At 36.7% G+C, this 22,445-nt stretch overlaps 1 protein-coding gene across 6 annotated transcripts in view; it reads right to left on the bottom strand.

Moving 5' to 3' along the window:
* LOC118815972 (centrosomal protein of 128 kDa) overlaps window positions 1–22,445 on the bottom strand; it is a 36,069-nt gene that overhangs the window by 1,776 nt on the left and 11,848 nt on the right. For 4 of the 6 annotated variants that reach the window (XM_036582433.1, XM_036582431.1, XM_036582437.1 and 1 more), the window contains exons 12-22: window positions 21,126–21,265; window positions 14,863–15,114; window positions 13,180–13,785; window positions 11,778–11,942; window positions 11,465–11,659; window positions 10,988–11,047; window positions 10,562–10,754; window positions 8,995–9,044; window positions 6,743–6,766; window positions 4,918–4,995; window positions 4,722–4,835 (exon numbers count right to left, since the gene is read on the bottom strand). In XM_036582433.1, coding sequence (XP_036438326.1) covers window positions 4,722–4,835; window positions 4,918–4,995; window positions 6,743–6,766; window positions 8,995–9,044; window positions 10,562–10,754; window positions 10,988–11,047; window positions 11,465–11,659; window positions 11,778–11,942; window positions 13,180–13,785; window positions 14,863–15,114; window positions 21,126–21,265 — 1,877 coding nt within the window. The remainder of the gene's footprint in view (window positions 1–4,721; window positions 4,836–4,917; window positions 4,996–6,742; window positions 6,767–8,994; window positions 9,045–10,561; window positions 10,755–10,987; window positions 11,048–11,464; window positions 11,660–11,777; window positions 11,943–13,179; window positions 13,786–14,862; window positions 15,115–21,125; window positions 21,266–22,445) is intronic. The other 2 variants (XM_036582434.1, XM_036582435.1) reach the window with 2 other exon arrangements.

Genomic DNA, 22,445 nt, shown 5'->3' with positions numbered 1-22,445 from the left:
AAACACAGTTTACTTATAACTGCTTTCTGTTTTTATTAGCATTTCACTACATTCCATTCCAACTTTTTTTGAACTACAGTTTGTATATACAGTGCCTTGCAACCTTACAAACTGCTTCAAATTTATCAAATTTGTCTAGATGACAAATTACACTAATATTTTGTGGAATGTCATTTTATTTTAAAAGACTAACCCACAAAATTAATGTGTATTGGTTTTATTATGAAAAAATATTATATTATTTTTATTTGTCAAAAATGACTTTTTGAAAATTACTTCTGTGCAAGTTCCAAATGAAAGATATTTCCAAAGATACTACCCTAACAAGGACACAACTGGCTTGAAATTGGGTTCCACTTGTGAATCATTAAAAAGGTTTTTGGGTAAAAGACATCCTTAAATCAAGTACCATTGGTACACTACTACCTTATATTGGTTTGAAAGAGCGAAATTCCACGTCTTTTGCCACGACTTTTACTGATGTTAAACTTTAATATCACTTGAATTTTATCAGTAACGATTTATTTACAGTTATGATTGACACGTACATGCGAAACAGTACCAATGAAATATTTTTTTCTGATTTTCCACAGTTTTAAAATAATCATTGTTATATGCAGGTAGGGCTGGGCGATAAAACGATAACGATAATTATCGCGATATAAATTTTCCTTGATAGAGCGAAAGCGTTCAGCGAAAGCCTCGGTGGCATTTTCTACTGCAAGGAAAGCGACACTACTCTGCTGTCGCCAGGAGAGGGCGCACTTCTGAGTTTTTCGACATGAGTAGAGAGGGAGGGGGCCACGATTTATACACGAGTTATACATTCCGTTTGAGTGGAGCGACCGGCGGCCTGTTCTCCTGTGACCGAGTGTGAGTGACGAGATAAGTGGCGTAACTGTACTGTCCTAAAGTGAACTCACCTCTTTGTGTACATCCTAACAAGCTTTAGCAGCATTAAATCACAATCACAATCACAATCCTCACAACTACAGGGCTGTTACATTGCTCAGTCATATTTTAGTATGAGTGCATTCCCAAGCAACAAAAGTGAAAGAAAGAAGTGGGTTCATGTAAATTACAGCCCTGATTTAAACGAAAGTAAACTGAGGAAGCTGTGAGGCAACTGGAGAGCGGGAGAGCGCTATCTTTCCAGGCTAGCTGTTTTTAGCAGCTGGCTAACTTGAAGTAGCGCACTGTCACTTACAAAACACGGAGAATTGATGATACTGTAGATCAAACAAGACACAAAAGCACAGCTTTCAGTTTAAACGTTCCTAAAAAGAGGACTCCGTTTGTCTGGTGTTGATATTTTGCGGTTCACCACTTAAACTACTACAATTGAATCGAGAAATCCAGTCGTCGCTAGCTGGTGTCTGAATACTGTGACGTCATTTGTAGCGGGGTAGCCGAGCGCTCGTCACCCGCTAAAAATAATCTGTTTTCTTTCTTACATTATGATTAAATAGCCATGCTTTTCCAGCTGATAAAAACAGCTCACCAGACATCTTCTCCCACTCTCCCATGACAGATTTGTGAAATGTTCCACTGTTTGGTGAGCGTTTGTCGTGTTCAGACCATAAAGGATAGTTTAAAACAGCAATTAACCACCCAGGAGCAAAAATCAGCCTTCAAACTTAAACAAAAATAATGATTTGACATTTATTGCGGTATGTATCGATATCGAACGATATGAATTTTGTTTATCGTGATAACATTTTTGGCCATATCGCCCAGCTCTATATGCAGGTTCCCTGGTGGTTTTAGGTTCCTATCTCCACCACTGTAAAGAAATGTAAGTCAGTATGTTTTTCTACAACGCACTCATATCTCAAACTTTCATCAAGAGTCAGTAATACAATGCAATAATATACAGCAATGCAGTTTAAGAACCCACGTGACTCATTCAGGTTTAAAAACAAGTTAAACCCTAAGCTGCAGATTAGCTAATAATAGAGCAGTAATAATTATATATCTAGTAGTCAAAAGTTTAAAAAAGATGTTTGGGAGAGGAATTTTTTTTTTTATTTTTGTAATTGTAATGATTTTTAGTTTTCACCTGTAACATATATTGAAGCTAAGTAATTAAGTTACAGGGTTGAGCCTGTTTTTCCTCCCCGTATTCAAATTGAGAATTACTATTCACAATACAAATAGTATAGAATTACTATACTGTTTTTTAACATCACCTCTGTTTATAATTATCTGTGTCACTGTTGCCAGCACTTCCGTATTTACATCGTAACTGAGACATCTTGACAGGATTTGGTATTTCCAGTTTATGAAGCCATTTTCTGTAATGCCAAGTTCACTGAAATGTACTTGTCTTTGCTCATTTACAATGTTAAGAAGAGTAATTAGTATAATGAACTACTTAACCAAAAACAAGTAGCAATGATTCAATGTATTAAAACAATGTGGCTTACTAGTAAGCCTCAGCATAGACACTAGACATCCAGTTAACATGTTTTAGCTAAAATTAGCTTTATGCAAGAATAAATTTCACAGAGGGTATTTACTAAAAGATGACAGCATGCTAATTTAAAAGCGTGTTACTGCATGTCTTACAAGCTTCAGCTGTTAGTGCTTAAGGTAGAACTGCATTAAATCCATGTTAAATCCATGTGAAAAGCGAATGTGCTCTGTCCTTAGCTTGGCGCTAACAAAACCTGGAAGGCCAAGGAGTATTATCACAATGGTCACATAGCAGACTTTGTTGCATATTAAACATGTATATGTTTTAGCCCATTTTCACAGTATATTAGTTGGATGTGGTTATAAAGATTATAAAATAACGTGGCGTGTGTGACTGCGATTAGTATTGTTCAGCAGAGCCGTGTTTTGCCTGGCCAATCAGACCGCGTTCTTTGCAGAGCTTAATGAATATTAATATGGTAGGGATGCTTTTCCTCAGTGGGGACTAGGCGTCTTGTTAAAAATGAAAAACTGTGCAAAATACAGGGAAAAACAACTTGCAAGACAACTTGCTTTAGTCTGATAAAAAACTAAAGAGATGGAGAGAGGGAGAAACTACATTTCAGCAATATAACAATTCCAATTATGAGGCCAAAGCAACGCAGTGGTTGAACAACAAAAAACGGAATGTTTTACAATGGCCAAGTGAAAGTCTAGATCTCAAACTATTTGACAGAATAGTTGAAAATCTTTGAAAACAGTTTGCAAACTGGTAGAATTTTACCTCAACAGACTAAAAACTGTTATTGTGGCAAAAAGTGATTCTACCAAATACTAGTCTATAGGGGCTAAATACTTTATTTTTTCTATAGATCTGTGAAAAAATAATACATTTTGTCTTTGAAAATGTTCTATGAAAGCACATTTGTTTGGAAAACAATAGTGGCTGGAACACTCTGCATAAGTCTTATTTATAACCCAGACAAATCTGATGACTTTTAGAGGGGGGTTGAATACTTTTGCAAGGCACTGTGGTAGTGGCATAAGGGATATAGCAGCAAAACATTAGGTTAAAAAGCTAAATGTTTTTAAGTTTGGTGGTCCTGTCAAAAACTGCCTGCATTAAAATCCGTGGTTTCTATGGCATGATGGACAGATCAAAGAAAGAGGGTAAAATCAAGGGTAAAATAAAAAAAAAGTGCTATCATTATTAAACTGAGCGCCATGCATTTGGTTAGCTTCACATGCAGCCACTTAAAGCTACATTTCACATGACAGGCTTCAGTGCTTAATTCTGATTTTTGGCTCTGATCTAATCTTTCTAACATTGTAGTTCACATTTGTGTAGGTAAGTGACTTAAATCTGTCCATGATATCAATGAACCTGCATCTTAAAACAGCCTGCATGTGCACATCCTAATCAGTAACGTCACATGAATGAATCATGCGCGTCATGAACAGCAAACAAACCCTCATAACAAGCCTTAGTTCTGAAGATTATTAGCTCTGAACAGCTCTCAGCTCTTTATTATTAGAGCAAAAAGAAGGAGAAAAAGGGTGGGTGTTGCTGCAATGTTAACGCTGAATGAAGCAGAAAATGATACATTGTTGCATTTAAGTTGGGGTTTGCTAAGCGTTCATACTTGACACCGAACCAAAAGATGTAAACGAAAGTCAAACAAGTAAAGAATCACAGCCGACTGTCCACATTTTTGGATAAACAAAAACTGTTCTCCTTTCTATTTGGGCTTGTTGGTTTTATTCATGTCTTGTTTTATCTGTCATGTGATACCAGAGCACTAAGACATAAGATTCGCCGCGTTATTGTGCACAATGCAAAGCAGCCTCGAGTGGCTTACTGCTTTTTTAAAACGGAAAAAATTCTGAACACACCCTTAGCTCAACTGATCATATGTAGCGCAAAGCTCCAAACTAATGTCACCCTGAGGACAATAAAACCGGTTAGGGTTAGGGTTAAGGCCATGATATCTCTGTTTTGGAGTACTTTCTTTTAGCCACTGCTGCCCTTTCAGATGAGCCCATGCTAAAGCTAACAAGCGCTATTCGGTTCAACATTGGTAACTGGGACTTGCTCAGTTATTGGGAATCGCAAAAAAGTTTAACTACACTGAGAAATAAATGTAAAAGTGACAAACAAAAGCAATTTTAAAAGTAAATTTTCACTTTGGGACTAAAAACTGATCAAGTCCTTCAAAAAAGGCTGTGCAAGTTGCACACCGAAATATATATTTAAAAAAATCAAGCACACACAGGACCACTAGTTTATGGAGTCCGCACAAGCTTACCCTGTATTCTTGTATTCTCCGTTTGGCCTCTTCTAGCTGGTATTGCAGAGCCCCAACAACCTCTTTATATTTGGCATAGCGCTGTTCCACTGCTTCTCTCTGTCTCTGTGACTCCTACAATGACAAATGTATGATAACTTAACTGTTTTTGAAGGAGACGGTAACTAAAATACATGATATAGGAAACATTTACAACCTCAAGGTCTTTGAAATCTTCCAGCAGGCTTAGCTTTTCAGGGACAGACTCCAAATGATCCAAGGCAAGTCTGGTACTCTGGAAGATACATTTATTGATCTGAATTTATTGATTAATAACCCAAGCTCTATTCTAAGTCAGGCCTATGTGTCTATGTTGATTCAAGCACATCAGCTCACCCTACACATCACACTCTACTGTACAAATGCTTATACATTTGCAACGAAAACTTAGCAAACCATTTAGAACTCAGATTTCTGCATTAATATTCCAAAATGTGATCTGGTTTCTCACACACTTTGCATTTCAAGCTATAATACTACATACAGGCATTATGTTACATTATACCCTAACCCTAACCCCTACATTTATTGAGTAGTGGTTTAAAAATGGTTTAAATAACCAAGGCTTCCATCAGCAATCATTAATTCAAGAAGTATGTGAACTCATATGTAAGAAAGGAAAGTCCTTTATTGGTGGTAATCTCAACAGAATGCTTTCTGTAGCTACTGATCTGTCCTGCACACTGGTTAAGGGGTATTTTGGCATGCTCTTCTATATGTTGTCAAAAGAACAGGTGATGCAACACAGTGGCAAATGTGCCCTGTCCCAACTTTTTTGAAACATGGTCCTGGCATCGAATTCAAAATGAGCATATATTTCTCAAAAAAACAAAAAACCAATAACATTTCTCAGTTTCAACATTTGATGTGTTGCCTTTGTACTATTTTCTATTAAATATAGGATTTAAATAATTATTGCATTCTGTTTTTATTTACATTTTGCCCAGCATCCCAACTTTTTGGAAATGGGGCTGTCTCCTTAAGTTAAGGACTCAGCAACCTGGCATTCTAAAATACGGAACTTCTGGTCAAACTCACTTCTTAACTGACTTGAACACCTGATTCCAATTACCCTGTTTTCAACAGACAGGTCATTATCGTAGATGTTTACTCATTTTTTCACCAATTTGTTTTCTCAATTTCTGTCAAAAGATTTCAGCTAAATATTTTATACGTTTCAGTCAACTTTTAAAAGAACTCCCCAAAATGGCATTAAAATCAATGTTTTAGAGTAAAAATGTTACATGCATATCTTACAAGCTTCAAATGTCAAATAGCACTGCATTATGCTAGCAGGGTTTTTTCAATATGAAATCTTGCAGCTGGCGACTAAGGTCATTAGGGGGCAGTATACAAATACGTCAAACTTCACAGGCTCCGTATATACATAAGTTATACTGAGCTGCATTTTCTTAACTAACCATTGGACAACATGACAACATTGTGCTGGATTATCACAGACTTTACATTAAGATTTTAAGTAATAAGGGGAAATAATGTTCTCGGCCTTTAAAGCACTTTGTTAAACCAAAAAGATGCTGTGCTATAAAAAGTCTTTATTTATTTTTATGTCTTACATAGAGATCAGATTCGATTTTAATCTCCATTTAAGCAGAAATTCAGTTATTACTAAAGGACTTCAAAGGCGTTACAAACTTTTTCTCCCAGCTCGGTCTCTGAAGAGCCAGACACTAATACCTGATGTCACAAGAGTACCACTACATGTGCTTGAAGGAAGCACGTTGATCACATACACTGACACATACACATCACTCCTGCAAAGTCAATTAGTGATTCAATACTTAAAAATGCCATGCTGTTTGACCAACTAGTGCAAATTCCATTTCTAGATGCGTTTATTCTTCCAGGAGAGCCGCAATATTTTAATTTTCTATCATCTTGATTCTGTGGTTTACTTTAAAATTACATAAAAAAAAAAATCATACAGAATAAAAATGTTGCACTTCAAATAAAACACATACCATTTCAAGATCCAGAACTCGATCCTGCAGAAAGTATAAAATGAAACAATCAGACATTGTTGATGATATTATTGTCTTTCCACAGTCATTGAAGCTACTAGTCCAGAGAAGTATGGTCTGTCAAAGAGCCTGGTATAAGTCTTAAGACTTGTTTATTTAGCCATTATACTAGTAACATCTGTTCAACATGATTTGCAAATATTTCTATCATATAAATATTTTATATAAACAGCATTCTAATAACAACACTTCAAATTTGACAAAAATGTAGTTGCATAATTTTTAGTCAAATTTGATTCAAATTTGAGATTTTTGATTAATCGTTTGTAACGTGGCATGTCAAGCTCAGTTCGGGTTTGACTCTTTGAAGGTATCTAGCATTTGGGTGGACACAGTAACTTGACACTATAACAGAAAATGTCGTAAAGACAAATCACACTTATTTGATTATCTTAAGCAGGGTCCAAAGTCAGATGCCAAACAACTGCCTTGCGACACTGATTTATCATTTACCATTTCTCATGCTTTAGCAGGAACGTGTTTTGTTGAGTTCCGCTTAAGAATCTGTCTTATACTTGTGTTTAGGTAACCGAAGTATCAGAGAACATTTTTCGCTTAAGAACCTTCGTAATTCTAAGATCCAGGATTATGGGGACACTACCCGCTGAGTCGCTTGTCTAAAGCACACTTTTTATAGATTCCGTAACCTCTTATCCCCAGCAACCTGGAGACTTGCACCTGAACCTTATAATTATACAAATTAAGATGAAATACAGGTATTTTTACCTTTTAAATAAGAGCTGACACTGCATGCTCTCTACTCCTCTTCGTGAATTAGCAGGCTTGCTAGGCATCAGTAATTAACCTTCCATTTGTGTCATATTAACTAACTTTGAGAGCTAACGCATGTATTAATTTGATTGAGAAAACTATTAATATTAAAATGATGCCACCAAGGTTTGAGGTCATTAGAAAGTGACCACTTTCACAACCACTTTTATTACTGATTAAGGAGCTTCTTGGGACTCTTCACTTTAGTGGTGCATTCTATAGTTGGGGTAAAATCCCAGCAGGGCTTAATATCAGAATTCTAATAAGGACAAATTACAAGTCTGTCATTAATAAAATCAAGGGAAGAAAAAGTCAATACTTCTTTCAATGTAAAGTAAGTTTCTAATTAGTAAAGATGCAAACAAAGTAGTGGTCTTGCATGTTTTTTCTGCTGTGGCCTAACCTTAGACCAGTAGATAGCATCAGAGTCATAGGATACAGATATTATGGTGCAATACAGTGCTCTCCAAGCCTGAGGCACCTTTAGTAAAGATGTGGAAAAACGTTGTTGTAGTTTTTAGCTTGAAATTATATTGTGAACATGAAAGAAACTAAATTGAAAGAAGAGCACATGAAAATTGTTTATTACACCCCTTAAAGCTCTTATGAATGAAACATAGTTGAAATATAGTCCTATGAAAAACTGTAAATACCTCTGGTCAAATTACATGTTACATGCTTCAGGGAATTTTAGTGCATAATTTCTATTCATTTTCTTGATTTAACATATTGGAAAAATAATACATAAAATTTAACAAGTCACGTTAAATTCAGCAGTAATTATGCATCAAAATGTTCTGAAGTATGTGTTCTGTACAGGATGTGTACTTATTTGCAAAAATAATACATGTAATTTTAAACTTTTGCATACGACTGTACACACACACACACACACACACTAACCAGCCATTCCATAAAGTACACCTCCTGGCATCTACACAGCTATCTTGTAGTTCCGCTTACCATATAAGTGCACTTTGTATTTCTATAATTAATATTACAAATTGTAGTCCTTCTGTTTCTCTGCACACTTTGTTAGCCCCTTTTTACCCTGTTCTTCAATAGTCAGGACCCCCATGGGACCACCTCCAAATAATACCTGCTCTGTGGTGGTCCTGTGAAGGTCCTCATCACTGTAATGGGAGCTAACAAAATATTCAAATACACAGATTAACTACAATCTGTAAATGTAGAGCTATAAAGTTCACCTATATGATAAGCACAGCTACAAGGCAGCTGTGTAGAAACCAAGTAGGTGTACTTCACATCATTATATTTATATTTATTTATTATATTTGAATGTTCTCACAATAGTAAGTTAAATTTCACAGGGGAGTAAAAATAATACAGAAACAAAAATTGCATAGAACCATAAATTAAGATAACAGAATAAGTAAATTAAGAAACTTTGCGAAACTAACCTGAAGACTTCTCATCTCATCATCCTTCCTGTGACTCTTCTCAAGAAGATCTGCAAGTGTAACGGTGTAAAACATGCCACTGCTTGCCTTTGAAGGAACACTACTGAGCCATTGCAGTAATGCCTCAAAAACTCATTAGCAATGCTGAAATTAGCACCCTTAGACTACTCACTAAGCCTGTTTCTGGAACACAGTTTTATTCTATTTTTCCCCATATGAGACAAGACAGTTAGGTGAGATCCCTGGCAGTGGTGAAAAGAGTACCAAAAAATCGCTACTTAGAAAAGTACTGTTACTTTAGTCATATTTCACCTGAGTAAAATGATAAAAAAAAAAAAAATTACTCAAGTAAATAAGTAAGAGAGTAAATAAGTAATTTCCTGGAAAACTATTTAAGTACTCAATTTATTTTTTGTATATCTGCAATCACAGTCTGGAAATATTTTTGAGTTGACTTGGCTACATTATTGGAAATAATCTTCACCGACAAAACAAACAAAACAACATTATGTGAGAAAAAAAAGTAATGAGTCTTAAGGCTGATTGTAGAATGCTCTGCTAATGCACATTTAACCATCGTTCTGTGTACTGTGCAGGAAATTTTCATTAAACTACATACATTTCATGGTTAGATAATTATATATTAGACTTCCTAGTTTATCTTTTTCCAACAAAGTAGTTTAGAATTCCTGAAAGACTGTGCAGTTTTTTTCTGTTCAATATAATATATTTTTGGAAAAAAAAAAAGATTACTTGATTAAGAGTCAAAATTATGAGTAGATTGCTCAACCAATTAAGTTAATTTTAGTGACAGTCCTAACTCCTAGCTCCCTGAACGTTGGCTTTCTTCAATAGGTGTCAACCTCTATTTAATGAACATTATTTTATCATATTAAATGCGCACAATTTAAATCGTTATCATGATATAATGTTTTATGTAAATATTGTATAGTCCAAATGTACAGCTGGCAGTGCGTGGCCTGCCACACTGACTATTTCCTAAAGTAAGGAATCAAAGCTGATACTACGTAATTAGAAGGCTAAACATACTCCCATGTCACATTCGACCACATGTCTGAGCTTAATGTAAATATGGTCTCTCCCTGAAAAAAAAAAACAAAGGTGGTTTGGTCATCTAAGGCTATAGTTTTCTCGTGATCCTTATCTGCCCTGGTTAACATTATAATGTGATGTGTGTGTTTTGAGGGTTTAAAAGGTGGACATGAGCTGCTTCTGTTATTATAAGCAATCTATCTTGCATCTTTGGGCATAGCCTTATGTATTTCTGGGTATACTGTTTTTTTTGTTTGTTTCTTGTAGCTACACTGGACTGCCATTTGATATTATTTCAGTCTTGCCTAAATAATAAACACTGTCACGGGCTTGACTCTCGTGATATTTATTGTTTTTCATTCTAATCCAATCCACCCATTCTCTACACAAACCTGTAAAAATAAAATATTTTTATACAACTATCCATTATAAGCATTAATACAGGCGAAAACTGCAGAACATAAATGTAAAATTTAGCAAAGCAAGTTGAGGATGCTCTGTAACGGGTCAGTACCTTGCTTCTGTGAGTGAATGTCCTGTAGCAGTCTCTCCAGCTGAGTAATACGATCTAGCAGGTTCTGCTGTTCAGAGTCTCTGCTCTGCTTTAGCGTCTTCATCTGCTCTTTGCACTGTTGCACCACCCTGGTCAATTTCTTCTCCTGGGTTTCATGCACACGCACCTCATCACACAGCCACTGCAGCTTAGTCTGCAAATGTGCAGACAAACAAACACAAAGCAGTAGAAAAGCAGTTACTCTCCGAGCACTCAAACAGCCTGTAATATCAACTTGCAAACGATAAACATAAACTGCATAAAATTGTGTGCAAATGTTATAAAACATGGCCCACAGAATAAAACCTGAACCTAAATAGTTTACACATAAATACATGAAAACAAGCATGTTGTATTAAAGGTAGGCTGTTGGCTAGACACACATACCTTCATTTCAGCGAGCCAATGATGGCAATCATTCTGTTGGCCACTAGTGAGCATTACAGCCTAATACAGCACAAAAAGATAGCATTACTTCTCTAATAATAAAGTGTTTTTTATTATTATTATTATTATTATTAGACACATGAGCTCATATGTAACAGTTTCAGACTTTCTCTGGAAGACTGTTCTCTGTGCTGCTAACCACAATTCAACATAGCCCTAACAATCTCCATACTAACCCCACAGTTTTGCAGCCTGTAGTGCAGCATGTTATACACTGCATTGGCTACACTGAGCAGGAAACAGCCTTTCATCACTTTATTAAAACATCATTTTGAACAACTGAGAAAACTGAAAAATTGTTTTATTTTAGCACTAGTCCGCTACTCATACTGTAAACAGACCTGGCTAGCGAACACAATTAAAAAAATAAAATAAAAAAAAAAGTGTGCAATGAACTGATGCAGAATGTGTGGTTACTTTCAGTTTGGTAGCTGAGTCTTTACACACAGCTTTGCAGGCCAAGTTGATTTGAGACTCCAATGCGTGCAGGATGGATGTCTGCTCCAACTTAAGGTCTGCTATCTTATTTTGCATCTCTGCCATGGAGTCCTCAGCTGCATGTCTTCTCTCCTTCACTTGCTCTGAAAACTGTATCTGCAGGGGGACAGGCAGCTAAAAAACTACTCAAACAAAAACTGGCTGATAATGACTGAACTGATTGAACAAGGTCATCTAATTTTCCCACATTGCAATATGTAATATGTAGTGTAGAATAAAGATTTTATCAAACCTTCACCTCCAGCTCGTTTTTCAACATCTGACACATCTTATGAAGTTTAGCATGACTTTCCTCACTGCTGCTCAGCTGTTCTGTCAGATTATCACACTCTGCTTTCATCCTGTCCAGCTTTTGCTGTAGCACCCTCACCAGCTCCTTATCCACCACTGCCTCTGCCTAATGCATACACAGAAAGAGAGACAAACTGACTGTTTTTTCCATCTAGAATACAGGGTTTATAAACCCCAATTAGAGTGAAGACAAAAGTGAGCAATAACCTGAGGAAGGTTTCCTGCTTTATTCACAAAACTTGAAAACAGGCATTTCGTGTCAAACACTGTGTATTGTATAGTCAGACAAATCAGTGCAAGCATCATCAACCATATTCATCAAACATCCAAAAATCCAACAAACAAAATCCAAATGCTGTTCAAGTACAGGTAAAGCATAGGACATCAAGGTCTTGATGATTTAGTTAATATAACTATATAACTGAAGATTAACTAAAGGGGGGGTTCAGGTAGGCCCAGAACAAACAGAACGCAAACTGGATGCAAAGTTTGTTTCTTTAGTTTTGCACTATAGCAGAAAGCGCAAACTGCATCTCACACTTCCCTCAAAAAACACAGATATAGTGGTATATAATGAACAAAAACAAATTATTAATTATGGATGTGCGATATACTGGCAGCCAGTATATGACTTGCTGATAAAAGGGAAGATGTAATTACTATTACTGGTCCAATTCTGGAATTACAGCTGTAATTAAAACTGGCACACAAGGCAACCAGGTCTAAATGATCTGCACTGCTTTTGCATTTTCAGAAAACATGCACAATGGGCAAGATTCATAAAACTTGGCAGTAAGTCTCTAAGTCTACCTACCTTGTCGGTCCACCTTGTAGATTTAAAGTAAGAGAAAACAGCTCATCTACTGCTGCACAGTTTGTGTTAGTCATCCTTTAGTTCTTTATCAGTAGTCAGAGGACACTGTTGACTAAATTTATTTGGTTGGTGAACTATCACACACTATATAACACACACTAACACTCCACCACTGTTAGTGTCACTGCAGTGCTAAGAATGATCCACCACCCAAGTAATACCTGTTCTGTGGTGGTCCTGTGGGGGTCCTGACTATTGAAGGGTAAAAGGGGGCTAACAAAGTATGCAGAGAAACAGATGGACTACAGTGTAATTGTAGAACTACAAAATGCACCTATACGGTAAGCAGAGCTGATAAAATGGATAAAGAGTGTAGATAGAAGGAGGTGTACTTAATAAAGTGGCTAATCTGTGTGTAATAATACATAAACAATCTGCAAGGCAATATACCTAGTTAAGCAAATAAAAATGTAGACACGGAGGCAAAAAAACATTAAAAATATGAAAGCAATAATAAAATTAAGCAAACCTTTAGGTCTTTGATAAGTGCCTTTAGCTCTTCTCGTTCTTGATGATACAGTCTCAGTGTCTTCTGTACACTATGGTTTTGTTTGATTTTGTCCTCTTGTTGTCTCAAGTGGTCCAGCTCTCTCTGATGCACCTCCCTCTCCAGCTGCAGTTGCTGGCCCAGTGACGCCTTCTCCTCCTGAGCCAAGGCAAGCCTCTTTTCCTGCTCCTTCCTGAAACTCTCTGCCTCAGCCAACCTGCCATTGAGATTTGCATGCTCAGCATTTAAGCTCTTCACCAAAGCCTGAAGTTCTAGAAGATTGCCTTGCTCCTGTTCCCTCCGGTTTCCCAGGTCCTCCAATTGCTTCTCCAGTTTCTGGTTCTCTTCCCTCAGGCGGGTTTGAATCAAGCTCTGCCTCTGTGTTTCATCTTCCAAGCTTCGCAAAGACTCTCTACTGTCTCGCAGCTCTTGTTTCAGAATTACAAGCTGTGAGCGCGCTTCAGCAAGATCGACACAGCACTGCCGAACTTCCTCCTCACGTTGAGCTAGATGGCCAAGAACTTCAGCAAGCTGCTTACGTGTGCCTTCTATTTGCTGCCTCAAAACGTTCTCCCTCTCTGCTAATGCCTAAAGAAGTGGAAGGTAATGTAATAAAAAGAAGAAATTAAAATGGAAAAATACACTCTTATGAACTTCAGTAATACATATTTGCAGTGCTTTTTAAGGCATTTCTAAGAAGGGAGTGACAGGCATGCAACAACATGGGATAATGTCTTAGTATGTTTTTATATACTCGTTGTTTTATGTTGTCTCATGTTGTTTGACACCTTTTATAATCATGATGTATGGGTCCACTGATGAAGGCAGTAACTTCTACTCACATTTGATAACATTTTTATTAAATCAAATTTGACTGCATTCTAGGCCTGATGCATAATCTTATAAGAAATGGCTTGGTGAAAAATTCAAACCAAAATGTATAAACAGTACCTCCGTCAGTCTACTGAGCTAGCAGACTACTCTAGTGAGGGACATAAACTGTGTTGCTATGTTTTCATCTAGAAAGAAGATACATTTATAATTATGGTTGGTAAATTTTTGATACTACATAGACCACTAATATAGATCTGGAGCTTTATTGGAGCTATTTTTTTTTTTTAAACAACAGCAATTTAAATAGCACTTACAACACTGACCCACAATCAGGCATTTTCCACAAATTGTTCAGCCCTATATAGGACTATTTGACTTACTGACTTGACTTGATAAACATGAACAAAACTTTTCCTTGGAGCAGAATGAGGTAATAAGGTGTGTATATATTATGAATAATAATAATAGTAATAAATAACATTAATAAACCTACACGTTACAAACATACATGTTTGTAACGTGTAGGTTTATTAATGTTATTTATTACTATTATTATTATTCATAATTTTTCACTTACAGAGCATTCCTACTATCATGTGCTTTGTTGTTGGTGTAGTGTTTCTGTGCATATGACCCAACTGCAACAATTATTAAAGCACTGGCAACAACAAATCGGGAATAGAATACATGGAAATAATGATCATCACTGACCCAGAAATGTGACCCTAGATTTTCTCTTCTTGCTGAAATAGATGCTGGTCCATCCCTACCTACCAGTGTTCTGTGCTCAAAAAAAAAAACATTAATTTCCCCTCAGAAACAAAGAGATACCTGTGTAGGTTGGTTCATGCCTTGTCTTTCTTTCAGTTCTTGTAGCTGACATTCCAGCTTCCTGCATTTGGCCTTCCACTGCCTGATGGCCTCCTTTGCTTTGGTTCGCAGCTCTTCTTTCTTCTTCTCGTTTTCAGCAAGCTGGGCCTCCACCTGTGCCAGTTCAGCTCCCCTGTCCTCAGAGAGTGCCTGGACCTCCTTCAAAATCTGAAGTTGCTGATGGTCCCTCCGCTCCAGATCTGAGGACAGCGCCTAGAAGAGAAGAGTCATCAAACAAACACATACCCACATACACAAGTACAAGCAGAGAGAGAGAAAAAACGAGAGAGAGAGAGAGAGAGAGAGAGAGAGAGAGAGAGAGAGCGCGCATCATAACACATAGGATGCAATTGTGTGAATATTGAATGGCTCTACCAGTGCTTTTGCTCTTTTATATCGACCGAACCTAAAGATGATCTGTGCAGATTTGCCTTTTTCAGATAAAATGAAGTAAAAGATTAATTATTTACAGATTGGGGTCTGAACTGCCTGTTTTTTGGGCCAATAAATGTCAATGATGACGATACTTGCTTTGATTCTCATGTATTCGTAAGATACAAACAACTATTTTCATATTATTTCATTAATAATTTAACCACAGTCAACAAAGGGCTCATGAGATCATAACTTCTTGTTTTGTTTATCGTGCCACACTACCTCTCAGCCAGACGTGTTTTTTTTTGTTGGTTGTAAGATCAACTTATAGATGGAGACACGACTTGTTTCTACATCAGAAAATATTGCAGTTTCACGCATGATGATGTTTTGTACAACCCCATTTCCAAATAAGTTGGGACACCACGCAGAATGTAAATAGAAATAGAATGCAATGATATGCAAATCGTGTAAACCATATTTTTAAAGTAAAATAGTACAAAGACAACATCTCAAATGTTGAAACTAAGAAATTTGATTGATTTTTGAAAAATATATGCCCATTTTGAATTTGATGCCAACAACATGTTCCAAAAAAGTTGGGACGGGGACACGTTTACCACTGTGCTTCATCACCTATTCTTTTAACAACACTCTGTAAGTGTAATCGAGACCAATTGCTGTTGTTTTGCAAGTGAAATGTCTTCCCATTTTTGTTTGATATAGGATTTCAATTGTTCGACAGTTCAGAGCCTCCTTTATAGTATTTTTCATTTCATAATGTGCCAAATGTTATCAGTGGGTAACACATCTGGACTGCAGGCAGGCCAGTTTAGTACCCAAACTCTTTTAATATGGAGCAATGCTGTTTAATACATTCAGAATGTGGTTTGGCATTGTCTTGCTGAAATAAGCAAAACCCTCCCTGAAAAAGACAAAAAGAATTTCAAATGCTGATTTGTCAGACCACAGGACACTTTTCCACTTCCCCACAATCCATTTTAAATGGGCTGAGGCTCAGAGAAGGTGGCAGCATTTTTGGATCCTGTTTATGTACAGTTTCTTCTGTGCATTTTAGAGTTTTAACTTGCATTTGTGGATGCAGTGATGATCTGTTTTCACAGACAGTGGTTTTCAGAAGTGTTGCTGAGCCCATGGAGTGATTTCCATTACAGAATCATGTCTGTATCTGAGGGCCCAATGATCACGGCCAGCAAATACTCTTTTTTGGCCTTGTCCCTTGCGTACAGAGATTTCTCCAGATTCTCTGAATCTTTTAATGATATTATGCACCACAGAAGACGAAAAGCAAAAGGTCTTCACTATTTTATGTTGAGAAACATTATTCTTGATTTCTTGCACTATTTGATTGTGCAGTCATTCACAGAGTTGTAAACCCCTCTTCATCTTTACTTCTGAAAGACTCAGCTTCTCTGGAATGCTTTTTTTTAGACCTAATCATGTTACTGACCTGTTGCCAATCAACCACCAGGTATTTTTTTTTTTTAGCATTACACAACTTACCCAGCTTCTGTTGCCCCATGCCAACCTTTTTGGTACGTGTGGTTGGCATCAAATTCAAAATGGCCATATTTTTATAAAAAAACAATAACATTTTTCAGTTTCAACATTTGATATGTTGTCTTTGTACTATTTTAAATTAAATATACAGTTTTAATGATTTACACATCATTGCATTTCATTTTTATTTACATTTTGCACAGCGTCACAACTTTTTTGGAAATGGGGTTGCTTTTGATGTATATAAAATTATTTATAATGTGGCATCAGAGCATGCCTGAGTTTAGTGTAGTTATTCTGTTCTGTCGCTTTAATTTAGTGGGAGCTAGCCTAGCCTGAGCAGAGTGTTTTTCCCTTTCCTGGCGCTGTTCTGTGTTGAGTTTATTATTTGTGTTAAATTTATGACTCAGATGTCTCCGACATTCCCCTGAGAGCACCCTACGCTACAATATTAAAAGGTCAACATTTCATAGTCAAACACAAATGGTCATAAAGAGTACTGGACCCACAAGAGTTAAGTCTGTTTGCATACATTTGCTATACACCCGTAACAAAGCATTTAACAGAATGCAAGCCCGTTTGGAGTTAAGTCCCTCCTATTTGGAGTTTGGTCCAGCTTACAGGAATTAATACTTGTGCTAACCATACACTAAAAGACTTTGAAAAGACTAAAGTCTGGGGCTCAGGCCAGTTCACTGTAGAACTGTACATTCTGGCAGATCATCACACAGTATTTTTTTAATTAACCTGTAAAATGTGCAGTAACCTTATTTAACATAAAGATTTACACATCAACAAAACATGCAGCGATTCAGCACTGTGGATTGAGTGCTATGAACTAAACCATATAAAAACAAACAAAATAAGAAACCAGAAAGATCCTCTGCACATTTCCTTACATTACTGTTACATGCCCAGTGAACTTAGCAAGACTCTCATGATTGAAAAGCACTTGAAAAGTTGTTTGGTGTAAAACTGGCATTGCATGTGGCGAACCGCGGCAAGAAAAAGTGCAAGTGGACACATGCCTTTACAGTAATCACCGCAATTTTTTTGTGGTATTTTTGCTGGTGGAAGTTACAGGAATGTACATGGTGTTTAGTTTCACCATGACAGCATTTTTTGGTTGGCATTGGCGGTAAACTGCTAAACATTGCTTTTTCACCAGAAAAAGAAGAAAAACAAACAAACAAACAAAAAAAAACATACCGTCACCACCCTAAGTCCAAACGCTTACACAAGAGGTGTGAATCTTTGATTGGGTTTTTCATTCAATTTAGAAGTGTTAAGAACAATTTCATTTGATTCGCTGACTCAAGTCTTTAAGGCCCCTGTTAAAGATATGCTGTCGAAAAAGCACCTAAACTCCAAGCTGCTGCCAGCTCATTACTGTGTGGGCGTGTCAGAACACAAAATGATTGACAGAGGTGTCTCCCAGGCAACAACCTGGCTCCAGAGGCAGTGTGGAGCGACAGTGTTAAACAGTCCTACTCGTTTGATCCACTTTCTCTGTCAGTTCATTGTGAAAACATCAAAAAACTATAGATAAGAGTAAGAAGAAAATCATGAAACAGAGTAGACAGGGCCTTTAAGATGTATTTTAATTCTATATACATTCATTAAACAGATTTTATTTAATTTATGATTTTGGACTACAGTATATTTTGTAGAATCCATTCATAGTAGAGAGGGACAAAGTTGTAAAAAAGTTAGGACAGTAGGTAAAATGCACATCAAAACAGAAAGCAGTGATTTATAAAGCTACTTTGACCTGTATTTGAAAAAAAGCAGTACAACAAATGTAATGTTTTATATTATCAACTTAACCTTTTTTTGTAAATATACATAAATAAAATATACACTAATAAATAAAGGTTGACTGATTGATTGATTGAAATATACACTCATTCTTAAGCTGATGCCTGCTACACATTTAAAAGTTGGGATAGGAAAATTAGGAAAATCGTTAGGAACATTATGAAATGTTCAAAGAACATCTTCAACAGTTGACGTAATCATGCTTAGGTATAAAAGGAGCATCGAGGAAAGGCCTAGTCCCTTATGAACAAGGATGGGTTGAGGCTCACCACTTTGCCGAAAAAGTATCAGCAAATAATCCAACAGTTTAAAAATAATAAACGATCACAAGGATTTTAGGTATTTCACCTTCTACAAATTTCCGTGCGTAAAGGAAAATGGCCAAAAACAACAGCTGAATGCCTGTGATCTTTGACCCTGAAGCTCATCTGAAACGGACTGAACCACAGTGGAAACTGTGGATGTATTGTGGTCTGATAAGTCGACATTTCAGATTGTTTTAGGAAATACTGGACATTGTGTTACCTGGGCCGAAGAAAAAAAGCACTATCCTAATTGTTACTCTAGCATGAAGTCTAAAAGTCAGCATCTGTCATGATATGTGGGGGTGTAATGGGTAACTTGCATATCTGTAATAGCACCATTAACATAGAACACATTTTAGAGCAACACATGCTGCCTTTTAAATGCCATCTTTTTCAGCTCAAAATAAGACAGTTACATAGCTTAAGACATGCATAACAGAAGAAGGCCAAAAATCACACTTTTCAAAACTGAATTAGTTTGTGTCTTTAAATGCTTTAAATTCTAACAATGGCTTTTCCATGGTTAAATTAGCATTAAGCTAACAATTAAACACAACACACCTCCAGCCTACATGCAGACATGTGGAGCTTTAAACAGACATTCAGGTAGCATATCACTTTATATTTTCCCAGTTTTAATTCAAAGCCTAACTCTGAATATTACTTGACTAGTTTCTTATCAGTCTAGCCAAGCTGGGTGTCAAACTGTGTTTCTATGCAGGGTATGTTTACAATGCTTTTGAACCTTTTACTTCACGTACACAGAACTTGCACTGGCAAACATATATGCATTTTGGCGATGCTGCATTTCCTCCTCCAAGAAGGATGAGATGTGAGTTTTCATCTTTTTTGAAAGAGGAAAAAGTTCTGGGACCTCTCCTGCACAGTCGTTGGCAGTGTCTGTTTGTTTACCAGTTTGTGTTGCGTCTCCTGTCTGCTCAGAAGAGGGACCGTTTTACGTGATCAGACCATGACAGTGTAGTAGGTGTTTGTTAAACCAGAGCTGCTCTGTGTGTCTAAAAAAAATCTCTGGTGAAACTGCAGATGCAATTCAATGCAATTAAAATTATTTGTATAGTGATGTTCAACAGCAAAGTACAAAGCAGCTTTGTAGAAATATGGGTCTACGCCCCAAGTGAGCAAGCCAAGGGCAACAATGGCAAGGAAAAATTCTGTAAGATCAAGAGGAAGAAACCTTGAGACAAACTAAGACTCTTATCTTCCTCTGGTCGACTGTATGCACAACATTTACACAAGAGCAATATAAATAACGAATACATACTTTAACTAAACTGCAGTGATGCACAACACAACACATGAGACTTTGCTAAATTTCGGCAAGACAATACAATTTAAACAGATTTACTGGGCCTTAAAAAGCATTTTGATTTTGCGTATCAGCACAAGGTAAAATGGAAATGCAGACTAGTGCACATACAGCAAACAAAACAAGAAGAGACTTTGGGCACATCAAAATAACTTTAACTCATCCAACCACACCTTTCCCCATAAAGCATGTGTCTGCTCATAAGGCCCAACTTTTACCCAAATGAAGATGACAAAGGTTAACGGACATGTCTAGAAGTGAAAATTTGAAAATTTTATTATGGCGATTTGGCCCATTAAACAGCAAATAATGTTGTTTACAGTCATGAGAAGAAGTACGCCCCATGAAATGTGGTGATATAATTTAACAAGTAACACCTAAAATTATTTTTGTCATCATTTAAATAATTAAAATAAACAGAAATACTATTACACTATGTGGAAAAAGTAAGTACACCCCTGCGGTCTGGAAGAATCCAAGTTTGACACCCCTGTATCAACCAGTTCTATTTATGTATAGGAGTGGCAAACCCCTGAAGAAATGTACACAAAATGAGTAAAATGCTTCATATTTTAAAAAGAGTTTTGATGGTGATGTAAATATCCATGATAAATACACCTGCCAAGTACCTCAGTTAGAAAAAGTTCTCCATAATAGGACTTACATGTAGCGTTTTGATCATCAGGTATGTTTTAATTCTAAGATAATCAGGATTTTTGTAATTCACTTTCCCAAAACTCTCTATTGCACTTTTCTGAGTATTCCAAACCCAGATAAACACAGATCATTTGAAAGAGCATCTATGTTCTTTTGAACTTTCACATCTAAGAACAACTGAGAAAACATAACAGAGGTAACCTGCTTACGTGCACACGTACCTCAATCTGCAAGGCCAGCTGTTTTTTCTCATTCTCTTTGCGCTCCACAGTTCTCTTGAGCTCCTGTGTCTCGTTGAAGCTACTGTTTTGGCACAACTGCACTCTTAGGTCCTCAAGCTCCCTTTCCAGCACTTTTCCTCCTATGAGAAATATACAATTGTGGGTCAAATGGCTATGACATGCTTTACAAGTGCTTATTAGTGCCACAATCTCTGAAACTGGCAAAGACAACACTTTACAAGTGTTTACGCCACTATGCTTTAAACAAAGTTGGACAGGTGGCTTGATTAATCTGCATTTATACAGTGATGCTAATTATTAGAAAGGAAGGGAGTTTGTCATACATAAAGACCTGAGCAGTTCTATGCTTTCCTCCTAGCACATTCAACAGTTCCAAAAAACATGCTGTGACTGACTACATAACACATTTTCCACCAGGCAGCACTGGTACGGCATGGTTCCTAATCAGAAATCATCTGTACAATGTTTTACTGTATTCATGTTATGTCAACAAGCATGAAAATGTTTAATTACTTGCAGTTCAGAAAAGTAATTTACACTCATCAAATTGATCAACACTATCGGCATAAACCCCGCAGTTGGTCCACATGCTTCACTGGCTCTACTTAAACGTAACTAAGCTAATGCCATCAGTTCTTTTTATAGAGAATGTTACGTATTATCTTGCCTGTTCATTTTAGGCAGCCGCTTATCTACAGAAATTTAAAACGGTAGCTGAGTGTAGTGAGAGGAGTTGTGCAGAAGTATTTTATTGGTAACTTTACTGGTAATGTTGTCATAGTGGAGTTCCTGCTTGAACGGGGGAAAATACGACTCTCCTATTTGTGGTGCAGTGTGTGATCCGCATAAGATTAAATCAGTAACTACTGGGAACTAAATATTAATTAAAAATCAATTATTTTTGTTTCCTGAACATTTTGCTGTTTTTTACAACTAATATTCACCTAAATAAAATTCATCTTTTGATTCTCCACCATTGCTTCCTCAGAAGACGGTAATTAATATGGGCAATGTAAGAAAGTTTGCTTTAGCATCCTATAGCTTTTGGTCAATGGCAAGTTTCTGATGACAGAACCCCTGCTGGCTGAATATTAAGCGCCTAATTAATAAAGTGTCTAATCAAAGTTGATCTAGCAGCAGCACTGAACCCCATCACTTGATATTTATAGTTAGAAAAAGAAAAAAATATATAACCTGTAACTGAGCAAATTAATACTCTAAAGCATTACACATTAAATTTCTGGCCACCTACAAAATTGCTACAAGCCCCATGAAATATAATTATCACAAAACGTGACT

Source organism: Colossoma macropomum, unplaced genomic scaffold (assembly GCF_904425465.1).
Source record: "Colossoma macropomum unplaced genomic scaffold, Colossoma_macropomum, whole genome shotgun sequence".
Taxonomy (NCBI): domain Eukaryota; kingdom Metazoa; phylum Chordata; class Actinopteri; order Characiformes; family Serrasalmidae; genus Colossoma; species Colossoma macropomum.
Note: the sequence above shows the minus strand (reverse complement) of the source record. Positions and strands in the feature narration are given on the sequence as shown.